This window comes from Pipistrellus kuhlii, unplaced genomic scaffold, assembly GCF_014108245.1.
Source record: "Pipistrellus kuhlii isolate mPipKuh1 unplaced genomic scaffold, mPipKuh1.p scaffold_m20_p_23, whole genome shotgun sequence".
Taxonomy (NCBI): Eukaryota; Metazoa; Chordata; class Mammalia; order Chiroptera; family Vespertilionidae; genus Pipistrellus; species Pipistrellus kuhlii.
The window spans coordinates 7,126,696-7,150,189 of NW_023425522.1; the positions used below are offsets into that span (position 1 = coordinate 7,126,696).

General features: G+C 51.1%; 1 protein-coding gene across 3 annotated transcripts in view; it reads right to left on the reverse strand.

Moving 5' to 3' along the window:
- Positions 1–244: 244 nt before the first annotated feature.
- Positions 245–23,494, reverse strand: part of USP43 (ubiquitin specific peptidase 43) — a 44,802-nt gene continuing 21,552 nt past the window's right edge. For 2 of the 3 annotated variants that reach the window (XM_036452194.2, XM_036452192.2), the window contains 9 exons: positions 23,261–23,396; positions 19,591–19,705; positions 16,782–16,885; positions 13,184–13,261; positions 11,628–11,754; positions 11,188–11,536; positions 8,550–8,708; positions 6,547–6,711; positions 245–1,991 (listed from right to left, as the gene is read on the reverse strand). In XM_036452194.2, the coding sequence (XP_036308087.1) occupies positions 946–1,991; positions 6,547–6,711; positions 8,550–8,708; positions 11,188–11,536; positions 11,628–11,754; positions 13,184–13,261; positions 16,782–16,885; positions 19,591–19,705; positions 23,261–23,396 (2,279 nt within the window). In that variant the 3' untranslated portion in view covers positions 245–945. The remainder of the gene's footprint in view (positions 1,992–6,546; positions 6,712–8,549; positions 8,709–11,187; positions 11,537–11,627; positions 11,755–13,183; positions 13,262–16,781; positions 16,886–19,590; positions 19,706–23,260; positions 23,397–23,494) is intronic. The other variant, XM_036452193.2, reaches the window with a different exon arrangement.

Below are 23,494 nucleotides of genomic sequence, written 5' to 3' on the forward strand. Positions count from 1 at the left end.
CTGCAAGCTCCATCCCAAGTAGGGGGCGTACAGGAGGCATCCAATCAATGATTCTTTCTTTTCTCATTTCCTCTCTGACATCAATAAAAATATATTTTAAAGCAAGTCATTTTAATTAAAAGCTTTTTAAAATTCCAGTAAGACTCTAGTAATGATAGTTTGATATCAGCAGGAATGAGTGGAGCAGATACAGCAGGAACAAAACAATCCTATTTATAAAATATGAGTAATTCAGCCATTCCCCTATTTCAATGACCGGCTTTTATTAACAGTATACACACACCTCACACTTAAAACTTTTTTAAAAAAAAAGAACTTCCTTTTGTCCTAGTATCAAAATAGTTACCTTTTTTAAATACCTTGAAAATCTTTAATACAATTATTTTGTTATATATTAAATATTCTCCTAACACGTCAATCATCTCTCTCCTAGAATCTTGCCTGTCACTACCACGTTTTTTGCATCTTCAGGGCTTTATCCCAAAGAAACATTAAAAAGAAAAGACTTTTTCTGTTAAGTCAACTACTTAAATAAAAAAAATAAAAAAATAGGAGCAGCCAATGACAATATTTGGTTTGACACGGAAGATTCATATTAAGTGGGCTTCCCTCCAGAATTATGTGGAAAGGTGTGCCCACTACCAAAATCACTCCTTAAATAATTCCTCAGGTCCTGGAATTATTTCAACAAAACAGCAGGTCTTGCCCTGACAGGGTAATGCTGACCCAACAGCACCCTCTAGTGTCCCATGAGGAGAAAAGCAGCCGACAATACAGGAAGGTGTTTTGGGATGTGCTGGCAATCATGAAGACCAAGAATATTTTACTTTTCGGGGGTCACAAGACAAGTGGCTTCCCAAAGTCCTGTTCGCAAGCCAGGCCGCCTGCGGCTGCTCGGGGCAGAGCTGAGAGGATGCCAGCTTCCCACGACACGGGGACGGGCCATCAAAAGCTGGACTCCGGTAACGTTTTCTTTCTCCTTAAAGAGAGCGTGTGGTACTTCACCCGCTGCAGGCTGCCGAAAGGCGCGTGCTCCCCGGGAACGCCCCTCTGGGCTGTGCTCGGGGCACCGGCCCTCGGGGGCCTGCAGGCCTTGCGCGGGAGGTGCAGAGAGCTGGGCGCAGAGCTGGGCGCAGAGCGGACAGCGCCCTCCGGGCCCCTGGCCATGCCGCCCGGGACCCTCCGCAGAGAGGATGATCCTCGAGTCTGCTCACCCCCCGCCGGGCTCAGCCTGCCACTCCCCAGGGAGGCTGGGGCCACCTGGGGGGCCGCCTCAGCCCTGTCGTTCCTCTTGTTCTTCTTCTTCAAAAACATGGACCTCAGAAGGGTGAGGGTCCCCTGTGAGAGTCTGTCTGGCTCAGGGTCCCTTCCCTCTGCATTTGCCCTGGCCCTGGCGAAGGCATTCTGGGGAGCCGATGTGCCCACAGCACTGGAGGCGTCCCGGGTCCCCACACGGCCACTTCCCCTCCCGCTGGCGGTCCTCTGGCCCTCGGGCCGCGCTCCGGTCTCGCCGTGCACCGCGGGCGTGGCTGTGAGCAGCACCTCAAACTGCTTGGGAAGCCGGATGTCGTGGCCCGCACGTGCCTCCGGCTTCCCCGCTGTTTCCAGACCATCCAGACCGTCCGCAGCTCCAGGGTGGCCCTCGGGGCAGGACACGCCGGCCGGTCCTCTCTCGCTGGCTCGCTGCTCACTACCTTCGCCCTTAGCCGAGGGGGTGGCGTTTGACCTCGGCACCGCCGACCTCTCGTCCCCGCCAGCGGCGCCCATCAGCAGTGGCACGATGGACTGGCTGGTGGACCGGGGCCTCCGCCTGGACTCCAGGTACTCCACCAGCTCCACAGAGGCCACCACCGGCTTGTCTCTGTGTCCGAAGGACCACCGCAGGGGCATGGTCCCGAAGGGCCCCTGCCTGGCCCGCGAGGGAGCGGGCACCTTCATGCTGATGCTTCGGCCTCTCTCTCCCCGGGCCATGGGCCTGGACTCCAGGCCTCCTGAAAGAGATGCCAAGAGCATTAGTGCCCACGTACCCCTCCAGCCCAACACATGTCGCTCCAACGCCAGCCACTGAGCCGGAGTGGCTGGGCACCTCTGCTGCTGCAGGCGCTGAGCTGGGCACAGACACAGCCGTGGGCAGGCCACGGCGGCTGCTGCCCTCGGCTGCTGCCCTCGGGAGCATCATGCTCTCAACCCTGAATCCATTTGCACATTTGAAGCCACAGGGCGAACCAGTGCCAAGAAGGTAGCCAGCTACAGGCCCAGGCAGTGCAGACTCCTCAGACTCCTGGTAAAGGCCAGTCCCCGAGGTGGCTAGCCCTATGATTCAACATCACTTTCATTCATCCTTAAATTTTTCCTGAATCAGCATACTCTGCAAACGTTGTGTTTATGGGACCTGCTTTCCCAGGCCAGATTGGGAACCATCCCTGTGTGCCAAGCATGGCAATAGAGTGCCCGCCCAAGCCCCAGCTCTGAGTCTTCGCAGATGCTGTGCACTTGCTGAAGGAGTCGGGGCAACTCTGGCTAGATGCCCCTCTTCACTAACGACAAGAGCCCCCAAAGGGAAGCAGAGCCATCCCGGGGTGCGCGGGGAGCCGTAGGGGGCAGGGACCTCTTCAGCCCCATCAGCCCGCCTGCAACAGGACCAGCCTTCTAGACAGTCCTTCCATCGTCCAAGAGCATCCACTCACTTCTGCGCTCAACAAACACTTCCTGAGAGCCCGCTGCGGACTAAGGAAATGTTTACTGAGTTTGCAGCGCTGGGGACACCGCTGCCGGAAAAATACAAAGTGCTTGTCCCTTAAGGGGTTTGACAGAAAACAAAACTTTTAATGATCCCCCGGGCTGTCAGGACAGGAGCTATGAGGAAGAATGCAGGGACGCCGGAGGATGGAGGAGACCTCAGTGCAGAGAGGGAAGAAGCCACGTGTGGATCTGGGAAGAACAGGCTCCGGGCAGAGGCAGCTGCCAGTGCAAAGGCCCCGGCCACAGGTAAGCTTGGAGGGTCGGGGAGGCAGGAAAGAGACCGCCATGGTTGGAATGTAGGGAGGAAAGGGGTGTCCCTCTGCTGAGCCCCGATCTGCAGGACGAGGCTGGTGAGGAAAAAGGCTCTCTCCGGGGCTGAGGCCCCTGCCCTTCCCCCCATCTGATAACCCCTGCTCAGGAGAAGGTGGAGGGGGGGCCCGTGGGAGAAACAGGAAAGTAACAGCACACACGAGGGGCCCGGCAATGAGAGGATCAGAACACGCGGCCATCAGGAGAGCCCCTTCACGGGACGGAGCCACCAGAGGAAGCAGAGAGCTTAGAGTTCTTAAGGAGATTCGGGTTTCAAACAACAAGAGACTGGAAACGCAACACCCAGGCGTTTAAAGTCAGCAAGTGAAGACCCCCAAGGTCTCTGCTGGAACTCCAATTGGTGGCCTGACATGGTCGCGGAATCTGTGAGAAGTCCGTACCTGTGAAAGCAATGTCTCCCGCCACAGAGCAAAAGGACCGAGAGACAGAAATCTCTGGGGAAAGGGAGGCGACTCCGAGGGCAGACCCCGGAGACACAAGAGGCAAATAGCAGGAAGTGGAAAAGCAGGTGAGACGATAATTAGACAACAACAACAACAACAACAACAAAAAAGAACATTTCCCGAAAGAAAAGCCTGCCTCTGTAGAGGGGTAGACAACACACAGCCCTAGGCACGCGCCCGTAGAACCTCTCCACGCCAAGGTCAAAGACAGAACCTGAACAGCTTCCAGCCAGAAAGAACAAGTGACTCTCACGGAGGGAAAAAATGGGCTTCTCACCTGCGGCCGCGGCCCGGGAGACCGTGGGAAACTCCCGCAGACGCCTGGGAAAGGAGGACTGCAAGCCAAGAGTCCTCCACGCAGCCAAGCGCGTTCCCTCCCGAGTGAAAGGAGAGCTCTGTGGCTGCGCAGTTAGAGGGGACGTGACGCACACCCCAAAGAACACTCCCGGGCCGGAACCGAGACCTCAAGGCAGCGGTGATGGAACCATCCGCGGCGTTCCGTGGACCCTGCAGCTCCTGCACCGCCCACCCACCCATGTGGGGCTCAGATGGGGTAGACAGTGTCACATGACGTTAAATCAGTGAGATTGGGATGGAAAGGTACTTACTGCAAGAGGAGTTGTAATTACAGCCTGCAAGAATGTCACACCTTCTCAGCAAATCTGAGCCTTGGGGACTGAGGTGGGGGGGGGGGGGGGGGGGGCGCCTAGCGCAGACCAGAGGGAACGCGTGAGAGCATCGGAAGCCCTGGTTTGGAGGGCGGACATGGAAGCGTCATGGAGGCCTCACAGGTCCGGGGGAGGGGAGAAGGGAGTGGGGGAATGGAAGGACTGCGGAAAGAGTTGATGGCCTTTCATATCCACATAATTATAGGAAGAGCCATTGGATTTTAAGTATGGGGAAATATAAAGCAGCAAAGAGCAAGATAGAAAAGAACAGAACTTCCAAGTGAATCAGGGGAGAAAAGGGGAATAAATAACACAATCAAATCAGAAAAAAAAAAGAAAAACAAGTAATGGAAAAAGTTTAAAATGAAGTCAAGTCATGCAGTTATTATATTAAATATAAAAAGACTGAACTCTCCCCATTATAAGAATTTTTGACAGTAAAAGAAAGCAACGTAATGTTTATCAAACTGATTAAAACTGGCTCTAAAAGAAATATTCCTAACGCAGAAGAGAAAGGTAAAAAGATGTCAGGCAAATGCAAACCCAAAGGAAGGATGCCGGGGTATCCTTATTCATCTGGAACAAGGTGGAATTTAAGGTGAAAGGCATTAAGCAGAATAAAGAGCAACATTTTAACGAGAAAAGACACAATTTCTAAAGAAGACCTAACAGTCATCAGCATACAGACCCTACCACCAAAGCAGCTAAACGTAAGCTTATATTTAAAACAAAAGGGGGCTGAAGCCGGTTTGGCTCAGTGGTAGAGCGTCGGTCTGCGGACTGAGAGGTCCCAGGTTCGATTCCGGTCAAGGGCATGTACCTTGGTTGCGGGCACATCCCCGGTGGGGAGTGTGCAAGAGGCAGCTGGTCGATGTTTCTCCCTCATCGACGTTTCTAGCTCTCTATCTCTCTCCCTTCCTCTCTGTGAAAAATCAATAAAATATATTTTAAAAAAAAGGGGGGGGGGGTTTCAAGTTCTCGGAGTATTCAATTAAAACTACAGCTCTGCAGGAAGGTGCGCATACACCCCTTCCCCGCCAGGCAGTCCTACCACGGTTCATTGAAAGACTTAGGAGAATCGAAGACAACCGTCGACTCACCTAATTTAACGATAATGACATAACGCTCACATCCCTCAAATAGGTGAGGTGCACACTATTTTATACGTGCACAGAACACTTACAAAACAATACTCAGGGACTTACTTGACCACAAGAAGGGAAAGTTTGAGAACCACATTCTCGGATCACAATCCACAAAATTAGAAATAAAGATTAAAAAAAAAGGTGACCCAAAAAAATGTTAAATATTTGAAACTCCCAGATAACCACCTTTAGATCAAAGAGAAATCACAACTGAAATAACATACTATCTGGAAATCACTGAGACAAAGAAAAACAAAACGTTTGAGCCCAACGGAAGCCACAAAAGCAATGTATCATCGGGGCACCGACACCACGGAAAACCCAAGGAAGCCCGAGCCCCAGGCCCCCACGCTCCCAGGGCCCCCGGCAATGTTTCCTAAGGGCCATGTTTTTGTAAAAGTTGCAAAAGCAAGCCGTGTTTCTGTCCTTTCCTTGGACAGCCTCTCCGACACCTGTCCCCAGAGACGTGAGTGCAGCACCTCAAGGTCAAATCCATTCCTTTTCGTTTAAAATGCCTCATTATCACAATGTCCCATAACCAGAGCCTTTGACCGACAGACAGAAATCCGGGAGGAGACGCTCCCCGGGTATCGGTGTTTCTCTGCGGAGGACTGCTGGCATTCGGGAGGGACCGTTCTGGATGGAACAGCCTCACCCTGGGCAGGGCGGACAGTCAGCACCCTGCCTTTGACAGTAAGTCTTCTCCCAGCCCCGGCCAAATGCGGCTCCATTGGTTGAAATATCAAAAGTCAGCAAGGGCTTGATTCCGGTCAGGGCCCTTACCCACGTTTCGGGTTTGATCTCATGGTGGGGTGCATATAGAAGGCAGCTGATCAATGTTTCTCTCTCTCTCCCTCTCTCTACCTCTCTCTGGAACCAATGAGAACACATCCTGGGTAAGGATCTCCTGCATCGCCCTGGAGAGAAGAGGTAGTGCCAACCACTACTTGTCCCTGCACTACGTCATGTCACCACGTTTCCTTGTTTCCGTGTCATCGTCGCCCTGAGAGAGGGAGCTCCATGGAGCAGGAAGGGTGAACCTGCTGCTCAGAGGACGGGGAGGAGAGGCAGGCAAGGGCCGGTTGTGGAAGGCCAGCTCTGAGAAACGAAGAAGCCTCACATAATGATCGACACCGGACACTCAAGGCCGAGAATCCAGCCCTCGTTAAAGAAAATAAGACTAGAATCAGCACCAATAACCGACATGATAAAACGTACCCTTTTCCTGGCTGGAGTGATGGTCGGTGAAGACGAGAGGGGCGGGCGCGCGGGGCTGGGCGGGGCTGGGAGCCGAGCGCCAGGACGACAGGCTTCCCCTCGGGCTGCTGGGGCTGCTCCCGAGCCGCAGGAGCCAGTGGTCGGACAAGGAGGAGCTGGTGGAGCCTGCGGGGAAGCACAGGGGGGGAAGGTGCACGTTCTCCAGCATCGGGGTCCCCTCAGAGCTCCAGGGGCCAGGCTCCCACCCCCGGGCCCTGGAACTGCCGACCAGAGCGGAACCACACACTGGAAGTTCGGGGCCAAAGGAGAAACCTGCAAGTGAGGAACCGCTGGCCATGTGCAATTTTAAGGACAGGCATTTGGGCTCAGAAAGGCAAGGATGTCAATGCATAAGGAAATGCTTTCCATGAAATTTCTTTCTTTTTTTTTTATGGAATAGTATTTTTTTTTTAACATATTTTATTGATTTTTTTACAGAGAGGAAGAGAGAGGGATAGAGTGTTAGAAACATCGACGAGAGAGAATCATCAATCAGCTGCCTCTTGCACACCCCCCACTGGAGATGTGCCTGCAACCAAGGTACATGCCCTTGACCGGAATCGAACCTGGGACCTTTCACTCCGCAGGCCGATGCTTTATCCACCGAGCCAAACCAGTTTCGGCCATGAAATTACTTTTCACCAACTCGTTTCCTTCCTAAATATGGCATGCTTTCCGTCCTTTCTACAATCTTCTGTGAAAGGAGGGCAGGCTTTGCATTAAAGTTGACTTAGACCAGTTAGGGTGCATCTTAGTTTTATTTGGCTATTTTCCAACAATGGGAGAAAAAAATCTGAGCAGTTTTTTAAAAGCTCTTTAATCCCCAAGGTAAAGATGGCTAGTTTTCAGAGTGAAATTATCGATAAGTCACATACAGCCCTAGCTGATTTGGCTCGGTGGATAGAGCGTCGGCCTGCAGACTGAAGGGTCCCGGGTTCGATTCTGGCTAAAGGCACATGCCCGGGTTGGGACTTGATCCCCAATAGGGGGCAGCATGCAGGAGGCAGCCAATCAATGATTCTCTCTCATCAATGATATTTCTCTCTCTTTCCCTCTCCCCTCCTCCCTGAAATCAATAAAAATATATTTTTAAAAACAGTCACACACAAAAAGGTCAACTTTTGATCCTTTTTTCCCCCTCCTGACTTCCAAGCAAGTGTGAGGCCAGGGTTAGCAAATACAGGCATCGCTGGACAGCAGTTTGGTAAGCAGCTACGTTTCCTGAGAAGACCCTGCCACCCTCATGACTGCCCTGCCCTTTCCGACAGGAAAAAACGCAGGTCGCTATTGCACACGCTTACATAACTAAAAGCTGGCTTGAGCCGAAACCGGTTTGGCTCAGTGGTAGAGCGTCGGTCTGTGGACTGAAAGGTCCCAGGTTCAATTCCGGTCAAGGGCATGTACATTGGTTATGAGCACATCCCCAGTAGGGGGTGTGCAAGAGGTGGCTGGTCGATGTTTCTCTCTCATCAACGTTTCTAGCTCTCTATCTCTCTCCCTTCCTGTCTGTAAAAAAATCAATAAAATATATTTTAAAGAAAGGAAGGGAGGGAGGGAGGGAGAGGAGGGAGGGAGGGAGGGAGGAGGGAGGGAGGGAGGAAAGAAAAGAAAGAAAGAAAGAAAGAAAGAAAGAAAGAAAGAAAGAAAGAAAGAAAGAAAGAAAGAAAGAAAGAGCTGGCTTGACACGAGAGAGACTGGGACTCTGAAACCCCACGCTACCAAGAGTCACCTGCCACGGACACAAAACACTGTTCCCTTCCCCTTTCTGGGATTTCAGTATGACCGTCCCACACCCTTCCCGACGGGATGCCAACCAGCGGTGTTCAGATCTGCACAGCAGCAGCCACCGCTTCCTCTTCCAGACCCTGCCTCCGGCTCCTGGCCCTGGACGTTAGACTAAGCACCTTCCCAGCTCTGAAAGGGGCTCCCCACCCCCCACCCCCATCCTGAGCAGCAGCACCCACCTCTCATGGAGCTGCTGGCCGACCAGCAGGGGATGCTGTTCTGTTTCTGGTAAAACAGGATGTAAGCCCCGCGGGTGATGACCTCCGCCTCCGGCAGCGGCTCCACCGTGCTGTCGTCATAGCTGTACCACTGGCCGTCCAGGGAGTTCCGGCAATAGGCTGCGGAGGTCCAAACCCCAGCTTCCGTTACTGCGGGCCCCCGAAAGCAGGAAGACATGCCCCCCTGCCAGAGCTTAGAAACCGCCAGGGTTGTAACAAGAATGAGAAAACTAGGTCCATTTCGGACCAGAAGTGGATTTTGTGGGATCCAAAATCGGTCGGCGACACGCCCAGATGCTTCCTGATTAAGGGGTGCTGAGACTAGAAACGGAATTTTGCCTTTCAGCCCCAGCTCAAGCACCTTCTTCAATAAAAGGGAGCCCCAGTTCCTGAGCCAGGCAAGGCTGTCCACCTGCACCCCGTGTCTTCTGAAAAGCGTCACAGCGCACACCTCTGAGTCAGCATGCAATGAGAATGTGCAGTGGGGCCATGGGATGCTTCTTTCCGACCCAAGAACTCAAGTCCCATGTTTAAGAAAATGCTCGTAGCCCAGCTGCGGTAGCTAAGTGGTTGAGTGTCAACCCAGGAGCTAGGAGGGTTCAATTCCCGGTCAGGACACATGCCCTGGTTGCTGGCTCGATCCCCAAAACGGGGCGTGCAGAAGACAGCCGATCAATGATTCTCTCTCACCATTGATGTTTCTTTCTGTCTCTCCTTCTCTCTTCCTCTCTGAAACCAATTTAAAAAAAAAAAATCTTTTAAAAAAGAAAATACCCATAAATAAGGGTTTCATCACCTTCCAAACAAAACAAAACATTCTTCTCCTTTCCCTCCGTTTCGCAGAGAATGGTTCCCAACCCACTCATCTGCGATCAGCCAACTTATCCTGTAATGGGCCCAACAGAAACTATTTCACGGCACTCGTGGTCTCTGCCACATATTCCTGTTCTTTTGCCAGTTGTTAAAATGCAAAAACTATTTCTGCCAAGGTGCTGGCCTACATGTGGCCCATGGGCCGAAGTTTGCTGACCCTTCACGCATGCAAGCAGACACCTCCCAGGCCATCTCTGCCCTCCCCTCTCCCTCCCACCCCACACCCAGCCCAGAAGCCACTTTCACTGGTTTCACTTCCAGAAAGCATCTTCAATACCTGCTTGTCATCACCCCACACACCAGACAACACCGTCTCTCGCTGAGCCCCAGACGCATCCTTTTCACGGGAGTCACAATTCCCACGCTCGCTCCTCTCTCCCCGTTCTCCTCGGAGCAGAGCCACCGCCTCCTTTGTTAACGAAATTACACCGTTCGTCCTCAGCCTAAAACCCTACAGGGCTCCCCATCCCCCTGTAGAATAAGCACGGACTCCTGACTTATTCTTGTCCATGGCTTACAGCGCCTTCTCCCCCAGCCCCATCTTGTCTGACCTCTGACACACGACCCTTCAGCCAGGACAGGCCTGCACCAGCTCCAACCGCACCAACCCTCGGCCTCAGGCCTCGCACATGCTCACAGAAGTGCCCACCACACTCCTCCTCCTGTTCTCACACAGCTGGTTCCCCCCGGAGGACCATCCTCAGAGGCCCCCTCTCTGTCACAGACACCACTACTCAGCCAGCCACCTGTCACAGCGCCAGGCAGGGACATGCTAAAATGCCACGCCCCCTTTGTGGCCTGCGTCTGAAATTAGATTGAAGGCCCACGAAGGCAGGACTCACTGAGGCTCCAGCAGCACAGGGTCTGGCAGAGAATGAGATCTTAATAAACACGTATTTGACCAATGAATGAATGAGTGATGATTGTGGATTTCTGCACAGTCCAGTGTCTTCCAAATCTCAGGCACATTAGTACACAACAGTTCACCTTTTGAAAATTGAATATTTTAAAGCATTTTTTGCCAAAACTGGTTTGGCTCAGTGGATAAGAGTGTTGGCCTGTGGATTGAAAGGTCCCAGGTTCGATTCCGGTCAAGGGCATGTACCTTGGTTGTAGGCACATCCCCAGTAGGGGGTGTGCAGGAGGCAGCTGATCGATGATTCTCTCTCATTGATGTTTCTATCCCTCTCTCTTCCTCTCTGTAAAAAAACAATAAAATATATTTTTTAAAAGCATTTTTTAAAATGAAATAACGTATGTTCTTCTAGAATAGACTGAGGTATATGAATATAAGCAAATGAACAAGTCACCCAGCTATCGGTTTCTGTCCTCCCATTCATCTCCTTCTCTCAAGTTGCTCTTGAAGGTAACAAATAAGTGCGCCCTATTGAAATAAAAACATCTGATAGGAATCCAAATCTGATAGGTAAGAGCTCTCGTGTTGAGGCACAAACAAGGATAAACATCACTCTCTCAGCTTTAACAATTACCCTCCTATACTCGACGTGGTTGAAGATTCGGGCCATCACTCACTTTACAATCCAACCACCCACCACCCACCTAGCTTGACTCTACGGCTGGACCAGGCCCCCGCCCTCTGGCAGAGGCCTGGTGTGCAGCGGGTGAGAGGCCGCATGAGCTGGGCATGGCACTCCAGGGGTGCCTCTTCCCGGGGCATCGAGGCCCAGGCCACACCCACGACACACGGCCACGCAGCAGAGCTCACCTGTGTAATGCCCACCTTGCAGACTGCCGTGGTGGTTGCAGACGGCGTACAGGTCGTACAGGAAGTCTGGCGGGTAGCTGGTGGGCAGGCAGGCCGGCTGCTTCCAGGTGGGCCAGGGGCCGGGCGCGGGCACGGCCCCCGCACCCCTCTGGGCCACGTGCGGGGCCATGTCAAGGCCGCAGAGCGGGAACTTCACCAGCGTGGAGAGCTTGTTTCTCCTGCCCCCCACCTGGCAGAACCTCTTGAGGTGGACGATGAGGATGTCGGGCAGCGTCCACAGGCTCAGCTTCACCACGCCCTGCTGCAGGGCCTGGCAGTGGGGGCACTTCCACGCGTCGTCCTGGGCCAGCTGCAAAGGAAGCCGCCCGATGTGAGGCCCCCAGGGCACTGGGCCTCCCCACTCCCATCCCCACAAGGTGACCAGGCCCCTCCTGACGCACCTGCTCCTCCTTCGTGTAGAACTGAAAGCACTCGTCCAGGGTGCAGCTGTGCTGCTGGTGCGCCTGCTGCTGCTGCCACACGCTGTCCGCGTCCCGCACATGAACCTCCGGGGGGCTCCCGAACAGGCTGCGGAGGGAGCGGTGCCGTCAGGTCTTCTCTCCCGAGGGGGCTCTCCTAGCCTCCCTCCCCGCCAGCAGGTGGAAGGGCCCACCAGGCGAGGGGAAGGTGCCCCGGGGCCTCCTGCTCTGACTCAGCACTGGCTCAGTTTCCTCGTTCTGTTTTCCCCCTCCCAAGCTCGAGAGGGGCCCAGCCTCGCCTGCCCGCCTCTGCTTCCTCGTCCTCACCCAGGGCCCACCACCCAGAAGAGGTTAATGATCACTCGTGGGCCGAACAGCGGCTTCATTCAAAGTGCGGCTGAGGCACTCGGTGTTCCGGAAGCAGCTGAGGGCAGGAGTTAAGGGCAGGACGACACGAGCTCCCGTCCCAGCCACCGCGAGGACCCCGCGGTGGGACCCTGAGCAACCGTGCGACCTCTCCACATCTGAAAAGGCGGGTGAGGTGGCGTCCACCTGACACAACATAATGAAGATTCCATAAACTGCAAATGTGCTAAGTGCCCAGAGCCGTGGTCTGCAGACTGTGGCTTGCAAGCCACGTGCGGCTCTTTTGGCCCCTTGGGTGTGGCTCTTCCACAAAATACCACGGCCTGGGCGAGTCTATTTTGAAGAAGTGGTGTTAGAAGAAATTTAAGTTTAAAAAATTTGGCTCTCGCCAGGACCGGTTTGGCTCAATGGATAGAGCGTCAGCTTGGGGACTGAAGGGTCCCAGGTTCGATTCTGGTCAAGGGCATGTACCTTGGTTGCGGGCATATCCCCAGTAGGGGGTGTGCAAGAGGCAGCTGATCGATGACTCTCATCAATGTTTCTAACTCTCTATCTCTCTCCCTTCCTTTCTGTATAAAATAAATAAAATATATATTTAAAAAAATTTGCCTCTCAAAAGAAATCTCAATCGTTGTGCTATTGATATTTGGCCCTGTGGACTAACGAGTTTGCCGACCACTGGCCCAGAGTAATGATGGGCACAGGGTGAGGAAGCATTACATAACAGTCTATGCCAACCGTGACACCACCAGAGCCACCTGACACTACTCTGTTACAAGCACATCTTGTTTGAAGGCACTTCACGGATGTGCTTTTTTAAATATTGAAGGCAAGCCCCTCCACTAGCAAGACTACGACTCGCTTTGCTGCGGTGCTCACTTTATTGCAGTACCCACTTTGTTGCGGTGCTCACTTTATTGCAGTACTAGCTTTGTTGCGGTACTAGCTTTGTTGCGGTGTTCTGGAATGGAACCTGCAGTGTCCCAGAGGTGTGCTGCACTGCCCTTACAGTTTATACACAGACAACCACCACTGGGATTCCTCAGGGGCATGGGTCACGTGGCATAAGGAAACACACGTTACAGCCTCAGTCACTGGGGCAATGGGCACAGGAAGATGCATGCACAGGCAGGCCCTCCCTCCACACTGGATTCAAATCCTGTCAGACTCACCGCTCCTTGGCACAGCTATCCCACTCGACAGCCAGCTTGATGTGGGGGGGTCCCCCGGGCCTCCTGGGGTGCAGAGCCCTGAAGGAGAGAGCAGGGAGCCCATGAGAAAGCACACAGTGTCCTCCCCACATCTCTGCAGCGGCGACGGTTTGCTTCTGACCCAGGACTGAGCTTCCACAATGTGGAGCGCAACCCGAGGACCTGGGAGCCGCTGGCTGCTGAGGCTTCATCCCCATCCGCCTCCCAACACGCACCAGCCACTCCCTGGAGCTGGCGAGCTGCTCGGAGGACTGGGAATACAGCAAGGACACAGACCACCTCTCCAGAGCACCCCAGAACCTTCTAGTCTGGGGAGCAGTTCCATTTGAACATCACACACAAATCCCCAATTCTGACGACGCCTAAAACGAGCTGCTCACTTTCCCCACCACAAACGGAAGGACCTCCCCTAGTTCACTTCCTGCACCTAAAAGGTCTTCTCTTTCAGGTTCTCCATTTCCCAGAAACTCGAAATTCGAATCCGCCTCCAGCTCTTCCCAGCCCCTCGGGCTCAGCCCGTTTCGGAGCAGGTTTACTTTTCTTAGCACAGAAGAGAGAGGCCAAGGAGAGGGGGGAGGGCACGTGGCTTTTCCCCAAATCAACACGACACAGGCAAGAGCTGGGGAAGTCTGCACCTGAGGGCGCTTGGAATGAGCGGTAAGAAGAAAAAAGTGGGGACGCCCCATGAGAACCTGTCACCAGGATGACTCAAAAGACACGGTGTGAGCTCCCGGAAGGCACGGAAGCCTGCAGCGGGCAGTGCCAGGTCTGGGTGGAGGCTGGCACGGTCCCGGGGAACACGAGCCAGCAGGGAGCAGGTGTGCATGGGAGAAGGCCTCCAGCTTGTCACTCCGATGGAGAATGACCGCCCTTCCTCATCTTTGGGTCCAATGAGGGCACTGAGCTACGGGCAAGTGGCTGCCTCCCTCCCCACCTGCCTCCCTCCCCCGAGAGGAGAAGCATCAAGAGGAGAAGCAGCGTCTCATCTGGTGGATGAGATTGGGAGGAAATGGTCAGCTCACCCCTCCTGCTGAGTCCTCCCTGCGGCCTAATCACTAGCAAGCTGATCCTCCCTCATCATGCCCTGAGCTTCCTGGAAGCAGCTCCGTCCCCGCAGGTGGATGGCTGGTCCCCCAGGTGGATGGCTGGCGGACTGGGATGTCTCTTCAACTCAGAGGAGTCATACTGGGGAGCCCGTGTGCAGCCCCAGGTCCACGCCTCTTTCTTCAGGACTAACACAGGTGTATCTTGTCGGATTGCACTTCACGGATGGATTTCCTTTACACACTAAGGGGCCCTCGAATCCCCCATCCCCACAATTGAGAGACCTGCCTTGGTGGGGTTGGGGGTACTGAATTCTGCAGACCCTATTCAAAAGCTTGCACTGGACTCACAGCTAAGCCACACCCTTTCACCTAATGTGCTGACCTCTCTCCGCCTCACTCCGCGGACTCCTTTCCCACGGGAGCCTCGGCGTTGAAGGGGGCGTGGTGGTGGAAGAAGACACAGTGTCCTCGGGCTCTGGCTGCTGTGCAGGAGCCCGCAGGCCACACAAAGGCAGAGGCCTGCGTGTCACCTGCATCTGCTTCTTGTCAGACAGGAATGAGGACATTATTTCACTTTATGGCTGGATGTGCTTCCAGGAACACATGGGCGTAGTCTCTGCCCTGAGGAGCAGAGAGTCTAACGGGAAAGACTCAGAGGAATGCACCCCGGCTGCTCTGCAGACCAGGAAGACAACCTGCGGAGGAGGTGCCTTGGTGTCCAGGGGAGTAGAGGAGGGAAAGGGTCAGAGGGCTGGTGGGGGCAGGGTATGTGCTGGAATGAGCGGAGGCTGGATGAGGGAAGGCCACAGGGCAAGAGGGCGGGCCCAGACCTCACTGGGAGCCAATGCTTCTAAAGCTTCCTCTCGGGTTTTGGTCACGGACTGGGCCAACCAGCGGGCATCTGAGAAAATCTGAATGCCTCAAGGTGCTCTTCCCAAATCCTTCCCCACATCCCAGGCCCGGTCTCCCTCTCACACCCAGGCAGGCCCGGCTGGCATTCCTCCTGCCTCCCTAACTCTGTATAGCAGCTCCCAGCCAAGGAGGGTGCAGACGGGGTGTAGGGCACAGACTTCCTAGCTCACCCCTATCCTGGTTCCTGGTCTCTTTATAAAGGGAGGGGCCTGTTGTCCCTGTTATAAGTCTGACGCCAATTCTGGTTCTGACACCAATTCCAAGTGTGTTTTTTCCAAATCTCCAACAATGAACTCAGTCCTGACACGCCCCTCCTGGAGAAGCCTCAGGCCCCACAGGCTAAGCGCTCAGTCCTATAAGACTGCCAGCCCCACCCACCACCTCCAACGCAGATAGCGCAGCTCGGGTTGCCTGCCACACGGGGTTCTGACCAACCCAATAATTGCTTGGAGGGCCCAAGGGTCCCCTCCTTGGGTTCCGTTAATTTGCTTAGAGCAGCTCACAGAACTCAGAGAAACAGTGCATGAATTAGATCACCAGTTTATCACAAAGAGACATAACTCAGGAGCAGCCAGTGGAAAAGACAAGCAGGGCAAGCATGTGGGGAGGGGCGGGGAACATCCACAGGCTCCACCCTCCCAGCACCTCCATGTGCTCATCAGGTCAAAGCCCCCAAATGATGTCCTTTCAGTTTCAACGGAGGCTTCCTTACAGCCATGACTGATTACATCATTAACCGGTGGGAGAGTCACCCTCCAGCCCTCTCCCTCTCTCCAAGGTCAGGGGACCCAGCCCCCTCCTTAGGTGCTTTCCAAGAGTCGCCTCATTACACACACTTGGGTGTGGCTGAAAGGGGGTCATTATGAATAATAACAAGACATCGTTAATGCTTTCATCATTTAGGAAATCCTAAGGGTTTTAAGGCACTCTGTGCCTGAACGGGAATCCCCAAATACGTATGTCTTATCATAACCCAACACACCGACACTGGACTCAGTCGGCCTTGGCTGTCCAAGCCAGGAGATGAGGCCCCTTCTGAGGGTCTGTCTGTGAGAAAGGTGCAAAGCGGGCTCTCGGGTCCTGTGCTGGCCCTCGGGCTTCTGGGCAAGGCTGTGCCCCGTGATAGGCTGTGTGCGGGCACGGGGTGGGTCAGGAAGTCAGAACCACGGAGACACGGCCACACTGCTTTCCTCCTCAGCCAGAGTCCACAACCCACTCCAGTTTGGGGCCGATGGCTCAAGTAGAATTCTCCCCTGCCCTAAGGGGGAATTCAGTAACATGACTAATTTGGGTTTTTCAGTCACATCTGGGTTATAATTTGGCTTCGGCCATTAACTAGCTATGTGAGTGTGAGCATGTTAACTGACCTCTGGGAACCTCAGTGTCTCCTCATCTCTGAAGTGAGCATCGTACTTCTTCCCTACACATAAGGACTGCAAGCACTTAGATGTATAAGGACCTACCTGGGAGGCAGGCACTACAGAGAGGTAAGAGACAGAGAGTAGTTACAGTTGTCATCACTGGTATGGACACAGCGTCAAAGGAATCTGGACAGATAGGACCCCATTCTTACTCTTACCAAATCTGGAACATCCCCTTACCTGTCAACTGCCCAGTGACAGAGGGGCCGGCTGTCCTGTGGGGATAAGTAGCTAAGGGCCAGGGATTGCCCCACAACCCGGATGGAGAACAGTGGCCCTGGGTTCTGCCAAGACAAAAACGGGGGAGGGGGTCATGAGGCCTGCCGTTTTACATTAGACTCCTAGGGCAAATGCATTATTCAAGAAATGTGAGCCTTTTTGTGTACAGTCTATTTTGAATATCCCCTTAATAATTAGTATTCAAAACCTAGCTGTGTGAAGGCTTCATCTGCTTTTGAAGATGCACAGTTTCTTTTAACATAGTGATCCAACACTGTCTAACGTGGTAAATGTCCCTGAAGGGCCAACATGCTGTTCTCAAATTTAACTCTTGTTTCATTGGAACAGAAGCTGGCACAGTCACTGGAAAAATGAATCAAGTACGTTAATGAATTATTAATCAGTAATTTAACTTACTTTAAGAAATTATCATCACCCAATGACCAAAATGAGCCAAGAATCTAAAAGCAAATTAATGTATATTTTACAATCCAAATACCAAGTAAACACCTCAAAACAAGCCACATGAAGAAGTACCAGCTATGGTTTTATTCTAAGTTCCTGATGCGTATTACTGGTCCCAAAAATACCATCAGACTTCTAAATAAAGACCCAACACACTTCTACTAATTCACATTGAGATGAATATGATCTATATAAACATTTAAAAAGATGAATGAAAACAAGGAGAAGAATGATTTTCCAACCCAGTTATTTCGGGTCAGGGTCCTGGGTGGCCAGAGCCTCTGCTAGGAGCTCAGGGCTCAAGCCGGGACTCACGCTGGACAGGACACCCTTCCATCCCAGGACGCTCACACCCACACTCGCTCAGACTGGGACAATTCAGACACCCTTCATCTCTTGTGCACATCTTTGGGATGTGGGAGGAAACCACACACACACACACACACACACACACACACACACACACACAGACACACACACAGACACACGGAGTGGGGGAGTGTGCAGACTCCACAGAGACAGTGGCCCTAGACAGAAATCTTTTTTTTTTTTTCATCAACATTATAATGAAACAATGTTGGATGCTTGAGGACTGCGAGGGAGAAGCTAGTTAAACCTGGGGGGACTCTTTTTCCTGACACTCACGGTTGAGCTTTGCTGGTTGGATGGCAACACAGCACCATCAAGGCCTCGGCACTGTGTGGCGGCAGCTTACCCAGCCTGCACTCAAAGAGAGTTTACACAGCCACCATAAACATGCCTCGACAAGGATAACTCTCTTTTTTCCTAATCCACGCAAGGTAAGCCTGTCCAGCAAATGGGTCATTTAGGTAAGAGTCACCTTCCTGTCCTCTCTCCTTGGCTGGAGAAATTCACTTTAGAACCTCTGCTATACGCTCACTATTTTTCATCTCTTCCGTTCAAGGATATGAATTCTGAATGTGTGCTTTCCAAATGATCATTAGCCTTTGGAGCCAGTATTGAATACATTACTGAAAGCCTTCTGAGTGACTCGGGTGGGCCAGCATGGGAAGCTCACATCCAACCACTCAGCATACATGATTCTTACAAAAAACCCTTCCAACCACACGTTTACCAACGACCGGAAAGGCGACCACAGCTGAGGTGGAGGTGACCTGCAGTAGAATTTTGCTGGCACCACCGATTGCTTGATTGGTTTCTAAAGTCAAAATGTCCGCAGGGTGCAGAGGCAGAGGCCCACGTGTGTTCAGCGGAGAATGGGCCGGCTGGGTTCAATGTTCACATGACGGTGATTCACCCACTTTCAAGAATCAGGGGCACGGGGTTGGAGGGAAGCTAAAGCTATTCCTAGATACTGTGACCTACTTAGAGAGACGCCGTGCTTCTAATCTGGGCTCTGGCAGAGCTGCTGGGCAGAACAAGAGCAAAGTCCCTTAGAGCTCATGATGGGTACCAATGCAGGGAGGAAGGTCTTTAACAAAGTGGTATTTGGAGTAAATCCTAAATTAAATGTATGGTTTTTCCTGAGCACGAAGCAACGTGAATTATGAAGAATTATCACTAAGTTTGGTACATCCCCCAAATGAAAAGTTCTAAGAGAATAGCTGAGGGGAGAGGGTGGGGGAGGGGGACCAAAGCTACTGACCTGTCCCTAAAAATGTCAACATCTCCTGGGGCAGGCAGCCATGGGAATGGTTTCTACTACTAAAAGGAGCTACAGGAATTGGTTTCAAAACATGTTGTTTTCACTGAAAACTACCAACCTGAAATAAATAAATGCAAGGCAAGAAGGTGTTTTCCCTTGAGTTTCTCTCTCAGTTATTCAAAAACTGGACAAAACTATTTCAAAACTAGGCTTTATATATGGACAGGAACATCCATTTTAACTTTCCACATAGATTATAGCCGAAGTCCCTTGAAGTTTTTGGTGCAAACATAAAAGTTACAATTTGTTACAATAAGCTGTCCTACGGTAAGCCATAAATGTACAAAGTGAGAAGAAGAATGTCAATCCCACTCTTTATTCCAACGGTGTTTTGTAAGATTTAACGAGGAAAAAAGCTCTGTCCACGAAAGGTATTTTGTAAGGCCGTGAAGAGTGAGCCGCTATGGGTCATAAATTGGTTATTTCCTTGCACGTAAATCAAAATTATTTTATGCAATAACGTGAATACTTATGAATAGCAAACTTTGGTTTCTCCTGAGCTACTCCCGGTTTCCCACCCCATCTCCACCCCCTCAAACAGACACTCACACACACACACACACACACACACACACACACTCGCACTGACCTACCATACGTGCACACACGCGGACTGACCTGCTGCCCCGGGGCCTCGCCCTTCATGAGATGGCGGACCTTGCTGAGAATGCTCTGCTGCAGCTGGACCCAGGAGATGGTTCTGTCCTCCCTGATCAGGAATGGTGGCCCAAACCTGAAAATCCAAGGACATCGGGTTATTTCCGCAGAGGAAAAACCAAAACGTGTGACCTTGGCTCTCTCATGGCTCCTCTCCACTGGCTCCGAGCTCAACACCAGGCATAACGCAACGCTGCCCGTCAGAGAACCCTGCTGCCCCTGGAGACACTGAGGTGGGAACAGGCCGAGGAGACACTGCAGGGCTGGCAGATGCTGCCGTGCTCAGCGGCTGGGAAACTGTCTCCCCACAGAGGAGCAGAGCAGGAGAGCGTTGCAGCCAGAGGGGAGCAGGGCAGAGATAAAGCCAGAGGGAACCGGCCCCGGCACTGCTGCTTTGTGCATCGGGATATCCTCATCCCTGAGGAGGTTTCATGCCCAACACTGACAGACTGAGAACACCCGATGGGTCAGTTCCGGCTCAGCCATGGGAACTCCAGGCACATCCCTGACTGCTGACTGTCCTGGGACCACACCACACACGGTTTTGTGAGGAGTCCGTGGGTGAAGAATGGGAAGCTGCCCTAGCTACTTTGGCTCAGTGGATAGACGTCAGCCTGTGTATTGAAAGTCCTGGGTTCTATTCCAAATACCCAGGTTGCAGGTTCGATCCCCAATGCGGGGCATGCAGGAGGCAGCCGATCAATGATTCTCTCTCATCATTAATGTTTCTCCCTCTCTCCCTTTCCTTTCCTCTCTGAAATCAATTAAAGTATTTTTTTTAAAAAGAAAGAATGTGAAGCTGTAGAATAAACTTTGCACAAGTCTCAGGTGCTGGGTCAGGACCGGCACTGGGCCTCCCACTGTTGTGTAGACAGATCGGGCTATTTGCCTTGTCCTCTACTACCCTGTTTCCCTGAAAATAAGACAATGTCTTATATTAACTTTTGCTCCTAAAGATGTGCTAGGTCTTATTTTCAGGGGATGTCTTATTTTTCCATGAAGAAGAATATGGTACACATTTATTGTTAAATGAAAATAAAGGAAATTTATTACCTGTATATAGTATGGTAGTACGGTAGTTGTCAACACAAACCAGACAAACTGTGAATCCTACAGTATCAAGAATTTACTCATTTATTCAATGACAATCATGTCATCTTCTGGAACATCATCATAACAATTCAATTTCTGAATTTCCTGGTGAATTTCTTGTGACTCCATTTCTTTCAGAATCAGTGGACCAAATCTCTCATGTTTAGCGGGGGTGGGGGGGGGCTTATTTTCAGGGGGAATGCCTTATATTTCACTCAGAAAGAAACCTGTAAGTAGGTCTTATTTTCAGAGGATGTCTTATTTTCAGGGAAACACGGTTTTAGGCATTCAGATTGCTTCCAACTTTTTATTTGAACAGCGCTTGCTTATAACAGGACGGCATGTACTCTTAGACACACACCTCAGGGTTCACGTGACTAATTGTTCCTTTGGGATAAAGTCCCAGCAGTAGAAATGCAAGACCTAAGCTGCCCAGAATGAGTATCGCCAATCTCCGAAACGCCTTTGACAACCCGAAAGGGTAAGAATAGCATCTTGCTGCTGCAGTCAGAACTTCTTCTTCTGGCACATGAAGTGGCATATTGTAACCTCAGCTTGTGTTTCTTCTGGAGATGCATGTTAATCTCTGAAGCTCGTTTTACTAAAAGAGTATTTTTCTCACCTATCTGAGAGCTAGGCTTTATATGATGGATCTGGATCCTTCATCTGTCACATGACGCCAATGTTTCTTCTCGGTGCTTTGCCTTTCAAATTTGCTTTCAGTTCAAAATTGTGAATGTATTTACATTATCCTGTTCTTTTATAGACCCTGACTTAAGTGTTAAAATAGTCCCCACCCAAAGACATAAATATGCCCCTCCATTATCTTCAAGCTATTTTATGGTTTCCTTTGCTATAATCACCTCTCTAATCAATCTGGAATTTACACATGTGAGAGTAAAACCTTGACTACATAAAATTTAAAAAGAAATCAATTAAGTTGGCATTTTATATAGAATAATTCATTTCCTGCCTAGTAATATGAATTATACCATTTCTATCCTATAATACTTAAATATATTTTGACCTAGTCTGTTCCATTGATTTAAATATCTATTCTTCTACCTGTATCACAATAGTTTAATAAGCACAGCTTCATTATGTTCTAATAGAAAATCCCTCTCCTTCATTTTCCCTCCCCCAATATTTTCTGACTATTCTTACAAGCTTGTTAGTCCAGATAAATTTTACATTTTGTCAATCTAAAACTTCTTTATTGGAGCCATATATCTTTTAAACATTTTATTTGGACTATATAAGGAAAGTCTCTGCTTTTGTGTATTATTTATGTAACCAGTCACTTTTCTGAACTCTCTTGTTACTTTAATCATTTCAAGTTCTTGGTTCTCTGGACAGTGGATCTGCAAATAGTTGTAATTGTATATCCTTACAATTACAGAGCCAGTTTCTTTTTCCTTGACTTACCATACTGCCCAAGCCTCAGTACACCACCTATATATTATATATAAAAGCCCAACGACCATTACAATGGAACAACCAAAATGACTAGTGGCTAAGATGCACACTGCAGCAGCCAACCAGCCTAATCCAGGTCCCAAGTGCCCCCCTCCCCACCCCGGCCATCACAGCCTGCAGCCTGATCAGCCCCCAACACTCCTAAATCACTGCCTGGGTCCCTGGTGCATGTACATTTAGTGAAAGCACAAGAAAATAATTATCAATCCCTTCTGTCCCCAAACGGAGTCTCCAGAGGGAACTGCTGATACTGCAGCCAAGGTGTGGAATTCTCCCTCTACAGCCCACAGCCCCAGGAGACCTTCCAAGTTAGCCAAAAAGGTGACCTAAGCATTAACGGGATGGTGGCCCTTTGCTGAGGGATGTAGAAAGGCCGGGTGGGGATTTTGGGAAATTGCTATGCCTTGCAGATTAGGTGAGCTTTCACTCTCTCTTTATAAGGGGCATCCCAGAGGCTCCCAGGAGCAATAGCAAAGGGTAGGAACATAAAAAAACCTTTTAAACAAACAGACGTGAAGATCTTATTAGGAAACTGAGGGCAGAGCCCCGGGAAGAACGCAGAAATCATTCAAGGGCCAACATCCATCTTGATATAGGTTTGCAAGCAACACATTAACAATTTCATCTCATGGCACGTGAAATGCAAAACAGTTCTGTTGTGGGTTTTCTTTTGGCCATCCTTCAAGTATAATTAGATCCAGCTGCGGGTAATCTATGGCTTCCAGCATTAGACCCCACGGCCAGTCCTGCCCAAAGGGACCCCATCGGAGCAGGCCAGCTGGACCCCACCCGTGCACGAATTCATGCACGAATTCATGCATCAGGCCAGCGGTACAAAATAATAGTGGTGAAAGCAAGAATGATTGTTCCTGAAATTAGTTTAAGAAGCTTTCAATGTTTAATTGTTAAGGACAATGTCTGCCATCTGCTTAAAATTATTCCTAGTTGGTTAACCTTGAAAATGGGTGTTTCATTTAATCAAATTAGAATTATCCTAGACAGAATTCCAAGTACACGTGTACACATCCCAGACGTCACGTAAACAGGATGCAATGAAACTTACCTGCTTGCCTGCTGCCCTGACCCCACCAGGTTGCAGCAGAGGATTAGCACCTTGTTCTCCCTGTGGGCAGGCAGGGTCAGCCGCTGACCCGCATGGGCTGCCAAGCGAGGGGACACGGACAGGCCAGGTGGAGGAGCTGGAGAGAGAGAACTACATTTGTATTCTTCAAGGGGCTACTTCGCTGGGTCACAACCCTGCTTCTCTCTCAGCTTTCGTTCTCTTAACCAGCCTTAG